This window comes from Sinocyclocheilus anshuiensis, unplaced genomic scaffold (genome assembly GCF_001515605.1).
Source record: "Sinocyclocheilus anshuiensis isolate Anshui unplaced genomic scaffold, SAMN03320099.WGS_v1.1 scaffold379, whole genome shotgun sequence".
NCBI classification, from domain to species: Eukaryota; Metazoa; Chordata; class Actinopteri; order Cypriniformes; family Cyprinidae; genus Sinocyclocheilus; species Sinocyclocheilus anshuiensis.
Window position 1 is genome coordinate 782,597 of NW_015552574.1, and position 7,855 is coordinate 790,451.

The 7,855-nt window shown below is 36.3% G+C and overlaps 1 protein-coding gene across 1 annotated transcript in view; it reads left to right on the forward strand.

Annotated features, from left to right (window-relative positions):
• Nucleotides 1-874: 874 nt before the first annotated feature.
• Nucleotides 875-7,855, forward strand: part of LOC107665155 (uncharacterized) — a 7,922-nt gene continuing 941 nt past the window's right edge. Inside the window, exons 1-5 of the mRNA XM_016455922.1 lie at nt 875-1,082; nt 5,171-5,488; nt 5,583-5,915; nt 7,120-7,480; nt 7,604-7,692. Coding sequence (XP_016311408.1) covers nt 1,037-1,082; nt 5,171-5,488; nt 5,583-5,915; nt 7,120-7,480; nt 7,604-7,692 — 1,147 coding nt within the window. The 5' untranslated portion in view covers nt 875-1,036. The remainder of the gene's footprint in view (nt 1,083-5,170; nt 5,489-5,582; nt 5,916-7,119; nt 7,481-7,603; nt 7,693-7,855) is intronic.

Sequence of the window (7,855 nt, forward strand, 5' to 3'; positions counted from 1 at the left end):
GGAAACATATTTATTTTATACCAAACATCACATAATTTAACGTTAAAACAATTATCTGATTAAAGGGGTCATATGATGTGATTTAAATTTTTCCTTTCTCTTTGGAGTGTTACAAGCTCTTGGTGCATAAAGAAGATCTGTAAAGTTGCAAAGACTAAAGTCTCAAATCCAAAGAGATATTCTTTATAAAAGTTAAGAGTCAGCCACACCTACCTAAAACGGCTCGTTCGAACACGCCCCCACATATCTACCTCACTATGTGGGAAGATTTGCATAACGCCGGCCAAATGTTCACGCAAAGAAAGAAGGCATAACTTTTATTCTCACTGTAGTATTGTTGCCGCTGCCGCCATGTCCTGAAGACGATGTGCGTTTCGTTGTGAAAGCGAAACTACTTTGGTCTTCCAAAAGAGGACGATATCCGCTTCGTCATGCCTAGAGCTGATCTGTGCTGGTCGCTGAGGAAATACATCAACTTAGTGCTGTGGATCGCCGGATCTGCTTTCACCATGGCCGAAGCCCGGGGTCGTCACATGTGCTTGCCGCTCCTTCTTTCGGATCCGCCGGCTGCGCCGTTCTCGACCCCGCCGCCTCTGCTCTCTCTTGCCCGGCCTCAGCTCACGCTAAGCCGGGGCTTCCGCTAGGCCGCTGTGTTTTTCGTTGTGAAAGCGAAACTACTTTGTTTGGCCTTCCAAAAGAGGACACGACTAGAAATACACATTTCATTACACCAAATACACAAAATAATGTTATTTTTAGCAGCATTGTATGACCCCTTTAATATATGACATTGTTTTTTTTTTAAGCTTATTATTGAGGTAAATATTCAGAACAATCTGAAGCCAAACTTCTAAGTTCTAAAGGGGAAGGATGACAGGAAAGAAGGATAGAAGACTGTGCAGGAAATGTTGAAATCTACTGTGGTAAATAAAAGGAAGCCTGGGTTGGGATACAATTTATTTCAAGTCGGAGATACATGTGAAAAAGTTTTAGCATTTTTGATCCTAATAATCACTTAATACATTTGAGTAGACACATGGCTTTTCTGCTGAGTACCATAGTGCTGCTTTTAGGAGCCCTAGGTAAGTCCTTTTAGAGAAAATAATTTAATTTTGTATACTAAACCTATGTTGGTTCATTACATTATTCTAAGGAAGGGTACTTTTATATCAGGCTACTGCTGTCAAACATATATGTTTTTGAAAATACATTTAATAGGCTATAATAACATTACAATAGGTTAACTGAAGGTATGAGCATCGTCAATAATGTAATGTTTTTATCAATAATTGTCTAGAGGAAATTCTATCATGGTGAACATTTGCTTTTAATAAACATTTTAAAAGAATAGGCTGTATAAAAACATGGATGAATAGTTAGAATAACATAATAAATCCCTATACATTACAATGTACGCAAAAAAAACATATTTAACTAAATGAGTTGGTAGGTTATTTTATATAGATATTTCTTCTCTAGTAGTGAAAAAAAAAAACATTTCAACATTCATCAATTCACTGACGTCAATGTGATTTTTACATTGGCTAATCATGCTCGTCTGACATTACAACAGCAGAATTTTAAACGTGCCCTCTCACCAAACATCCTCTTTTTTCTATCAGACATGAAACACAGACTTGTGAATGTGATCTCCTGTAATAGTCCGCATAGTAGGCTAGGCTATAGCCTATTTGTGTAATTTCTTATAGGCCTATATCTGCAATTGTTCTTTTGAAAGCAGACTAATAAAAACACAGCGCATATCGAATACAAAGCAGGATTCTCTTTAATGGTGCACAGAAGAAGAAAAAAATAAGTCGCTTGGTTGTTTACATTTAGCCCTCCAAAGAACTCTATACGTAGCCTATATAGGCTACACTATAAACTGCAGTTAAGTATAGCAGTTAGACTCAGGTTCTCGATTTCGCTGAACAATTTCTTCTTCTTCTTAAGTGTTTTTGGCGAATGGCAAACCAGCAAATAGGTGCTTTCGTTGAACAGTTTATTACCTCATCAGCGCTTTGAATCAATGAAAGTTTGTCGAAATCACCTAACTGGCCGGTATGGAAGCCCGTTTCCGCCACTGAATAAAAAATAAAAGAGGTAATTGCGACTTTTTATCTCACAATTCTGACTTTTTTTTCTCAGAATTGCATGATATAAACTCGCAATTGCGAGTTAAAAAGTCATAATTGAGAGATATAAACTTGCAATTCTGAGAAATAAAGTCAGAAATGCGTGATATAAACTCGCAATTGCAAGACATAAAGTCGCAATTCTGAGAAATAAAGTCAGAACTGCGAGATATAAACTCACAATTCTGACTTTTTTTCTCGCAATTGCGAGTTTATATCTCGCAATTCTGACTTTTTTCTCAGAATTGTGAGATATAAACTCGCAATTACGAGTTATAAAGTCAGACTTGTGAGATATAGCCTAAACTCGCAATTCTGAGAACATAGTAGGGTGAATTCAGGTAATCTGGGACACCTAAGCTCCAGTGTGTTTATTTCCTGTGCTAATAAAATTTAGTCAACAGGACTTTTACTATAATTTTAACATAGATGTCATGTGACTGAAATCACATGACTTCATTGGGGTGATTCCACAGAAAGGGGCGGGGCACTTGTCAATCAAGAAGCTCCCCTGGGAATTGCATGACAAGGTCAGTAACATAGGATTCTGACTAGATTAATGTCAAGGACATAAATCTGTCATAAATAATACAATGTTCCTAATTGTTGTCAAATTCTGTTTGTGATCTATTCAAGCAACAAAATATGTATTAAAATGTTGAAAATGTATTTTAGTTTTTTTTCTTTCGAACATTTTTTTGTTGTCCCACATTATCAAATATGATTGAGAATGTGGGACAGCATGCTTTGGGTAATCTGGGACAGTCTTCAAATGGAGGAAATATGCATTTAGGGACTTTATAAGTCTAATGACAAGGGATAACATATGCTATAATGAGAAATGTGGAGTACTGGAGGTTATAACATTAGCATAAGTTCACAGTAGCTAGCAGCTAGCTAGAGAAATGCTACAGAGATGGAATCTGGGAAATGTATTCCAGTAGCAAGCAAAGGTATGAGGATGAAGTAAACTGTCAATTTCATTTCCCAAATTCCCAGTTAGTTTATACAACGGTTGGGGGAGGAGGGGGAGCTGCGCCCAGGCCAGCTGACAATGTTCTGTACACACACACACACACACCCCACACACACACACACACACACACACACACACACACACACACACACACACACACACACACACACACACACACACACTCTGAGTGTTTGTTCCCCGAGTAGCCCCAATTTTAATAGAATGGAGAACTTGAATAACTGACTGAATAATCCATTAATCAAATTGTTGCTTGCTGTTGCTTAAATTTTAGTTGATTCTTTAAAATGTTAATACAATGTTAAACAAATGTTAAACAATTTTAATAGTTTTAAATGAATTAAAATGAATTAACACAGTAGATTGTTCATCCTGTGTACAGAAAGAAATTATTTTTCCTGATATTGAAATATACATTTCCTTATTGAGATTTCTGTACTTGTCATTTTTTTCATAATGCTTTTTAAAAATTGGTGATATTGTGTTTGGCATGCATAAAGTATGGTGAATATAGGCTTTTTTTTAGGCCTAATACATATGTCCCAGATTACAAAGTGACCTGTCCCAGATTATCAAATTCAGGCAGATTTTTTTTTTTTTGGCACAAAAAACACTAATAGGTGTGGCATGTCTCCTCTGGGTATAATATCAACATTCTATCTTCTGGTGTGGTTAGAAAACATCTTAGGGATTTCAGAAAAGTCTAATGTGTTGATCTAATGTGTTAGATAGATATCGAAATAAATCGCAGAAGACAAAATTGCAAAAAATGTCCCAGATTACCCGAATTCACCCTATTTTTCCCCCCTCAAAATTGGACTTTAACTTTAAAATTGGAGTTTATATCACAATTCTGACTTTATAACTCTCAATTCTGACTTTATAGCTCGCAATTGTGAGTTTATATCATGCAATTCTGTGAAAAAAAGTCGCAATTACCTTTTTAAACAAATTTTATTCAGTGGCGGAAACGGGCTTCCATAGGCCGGACTGTTAAATAACGGGCTATATAAATACATGTGTTGTGTCGAAATCAGTGACCTAGAGGTCGCTGTAGAATTTGTGTGTGAAGGAAATTGGAAACGAATTACCGTAACAAATTACGGTAACATAATGCTGCCTTGTGATTTGGCGATCCTATTGTGTATCTGCAGCTGCACTGTAAATAAAGGTGCTTCACGATGCCATAGAAGAACCTTTTTGTCTAAATGGTTCCATAAAGAACCTTTAACATCTGAAGAACCTTTCTGTTTGACAAAAGGTTCTTTGTGGCGAAAGAAGGTTCTTTAGATTATAAAGAGATAAGAAAGACATGGTTCTTTAAAGAACATTTGACTGAATGTGGTTCATGGTGGAAACTAAAAATGGTTCTTCTAGGTCATCGCTGTGAAGAACCTTTTAAGCACCTTTATTTTTTTTTTAAGAGTGTGTTCTCATCAGAGAAATATACTTTCTAGGATATAAAATAAATAAGTTCATGTATCACCAGAGTGAAAAAGTTTGTGTCTTTTGTGTCCTTGCCAGATTTGGTGACCCTGCTGTATGTGTGCAGTTGTTCACATCAGACTGAAATGCTTTTTGGGATATAAAATAAATAAGTTAAGATATTATCAGAGTGAATTTGGGTAGCATTAAAGCGATTCTTTGTGAAGTAGAAGTGGGTAACAGATTTTAATAGTGTCTGGTGCTGCCTTGTCATATTTGGCGACCCTATTTCTGCAGCTGTTAACATTAAACCCCAAATTTTTTTTTTTTGTATGAAACAGAGAAGACTAGACATCACCAGTGTGGATTTGGGTAACAGTAAAGACATTGGGTGTGAAGTAGAGAGGGCAACCGAGTTTGGTAACCTCCAATACTGCCTTGTCAGATTTGGTGACCTAGTTGTAGGCTATATAATGTCCTTGAATAGTTCATCCAAGAATCATTATTTTTCTCACCCTTTTATCATTTCATATTGCTGATATTCTTTCGGTGAAAAAATCTGGGTGAGATTTTCAAAGAAAATCTTTCTAGAGAATATTTAAATTGTGACTCACAGGAACCAACTCTCTATGGACAGTAAGCAAGATAACAGCTCAAAGTGGAGGATCTGTCACCATTCCCTGTCACTACCATCAGCTGCACAAGAACTTGGAAAAGCTCTGGTTCAAGGGCAAGAACTGGCTTACCTGCTTGAAACTGCGACCTACCAACCAAGAGAAGCGAACAGGCATCAGCTTTTACAACAGCCCAGATGAACTGGTAACAACCATGACGATGACAAACCTGCGCAGCAGTGATTCGAACCGCTACTGGTGTGCAGTCAAAATACGAAATACCTTTGTCAGAACATCTCTAGAGCTTACCGTCACTGAGGGTAAATGATTTTGAGATACTTTAGTACCACTACAAAGCATTTGATAGTTCATCGGTTAAATCACTAATAGATTTTGTTGACTGATTATTTTCAGGTACTCCAGATCTGTCAGCAGCCAGCAACACGGTGTCAGGTGAAGAGGGCGGCAATGTTACTGTACAGTGTCTCTACAGTGACAAATTTAAAGATACTGCGAGAAAATGGTGCAGAAGTGGAGATCTGCACTCCTGTCAAACGGCTCAGGATATAGAACCATCCCTTGGTGCAGCTGTACAGATAAATGATACAAATGATGGCGCTTATACGGTGACACTGACAGGACTGAAGAAGACAGATGCAGGCTGGTATTGGTGTATGGCTGGGGAAGTGCAGGTTCCCGTTCATATCAATGTTGATTCAAGACAACTCATTACAGATGCCAACACAAGTAAGTAATGATCACATTTCACATATCATTAACATGTACATTAGATTAACACCACATCCTTACCAGACGCGACACCGCGTAATTATAATTAAAACAATTGGGAATTTACACCTCACAATTTTTCTCTCAATAATGAGTTTATATCTCGCATTTCTTACTTTTTCTCACGATTGCAAGTTTATATCTCGCAAAATTTGATCCCTTTTCTCAGAATTGTGTGATATAAATTTGCAATTGCGAGTTAAGTCTCGTGATTTATATCTTGCAATTCTGACATTACAGCACGCAAATGCGCCTTTATATCATGCAATTGTCACTTTATAACTCAATTGCGAGAATTTGTGAGATGTAAAAAAAAGATGTCATTTTTTTTATTTATTTTTTTTCGTGGTGGAAACGGGCTTCCATACTTCATGATTGTAATAGCCATAATGAAATTTACAGTGGGTAATTTACCTTAGATCTTAAAAATAACATCCAATGATGTTCAAACTGTGAAGTCTATGTAAACAAAACATATATTCCATGACAAAGATTGTACCAGTCACTGAGTAGGCTATGTATTTGAAATAATATAAAAATGGTTTATCAACGATTTATTCATTTGATTATGTACTTACCCATTTTGCTGTGAGTTTACGCTATTGGCAATGGACAGTGGACCTTTTGCCCACAGAAGTTTGCTGATGTGTCATTTCTGCGACCGCAATTCAACAGAATTGCAAAAAATGTCGAAATCACATTTCAAACAGGTTTCTCGAACACTCCTTCGTCAGTCATTGGTTGGCTAAACAGATAGCCCCGCCCCAAACTCATGCCATTGGTTGAGCCAGTGTTGCAATGTAGGAGTAACCAAACAAAGCAATGTTTTGAAAGAAAACTTTTTAGAGTTTTGGTGGGAATCATCCAATGTCTTCTCTCAGCACATCAAGCTAGATAAGGAGAAAGATATTTTTTATAGCCTATCATTTTATTTCTTTGGTGCTGGCTCTTATGTTCTGAGTGCTTAGTATTATAATATTCAAGAAATTACACACTTCCCCTTTAAAGATAATAGGATTACATGCCAATGAAATAATGAATTTCACAATGAGTTTCTGGGTAAAGCAAAACAACACATTCCTGTTCTGATATAAAATGTAGTTTAGTAAAACAAGTAGTAATGTGTCAAATATGTGTCATATCTGACTGTTTTTTTTTACAGGTCCTTTCACGTTTACGACTGCACAATCTTTCACTTCATCTAACTCTTTAGATGTACACAACCATAATTCAGTAGTAACACTTTTACCCACAACATCAAAATTACCTGAAAGTACTTCGATTCAGACAGAAAAAACTGACCAGACATCTACAGCATCCCCAAAGCGGTTTCATTCAACGACACAGTCCTCATCCTATCCAACCACAATGGAGAACTCAAAAAATGACCCATCTCACAGCAGTAGTACTGTTAGGACAACACTAACCAGCAGATCAACAACTCCACATGTTGGTAGTAACTCTACAGTTACTCTGTCATCTAAAGATCTGACATTAGAACCCAAAACCACTTATGAAAGCAGGTACGTTCAAAATATACTTTTAAAACATCAATACTATTTAACATCTGTTTGGATCTATTTGATACTAACTGATAACATATCTCAGCTTCAGTATAAGTCTAATAATTTCCTTATTTGTTTCAGGGACCTTATTTGGGTGATTGCACTAGTTTGTGGTGCACTGCTTATATTAATGTTACCTGTGATTTCCTGGAAATTGTGGTCATGGCATAGTAAGACCTCTATTATTATTATTATATGTTTATTGTATGAGGCTGGTTATTATATCGTACACTTAATTGTTCAATAAGCATTCACTTGTCAGTATTTACTATAATTTTTTCTCTTGTCTATACTTTAAAAATAAATAAAGAAATTATATATATATATATATAT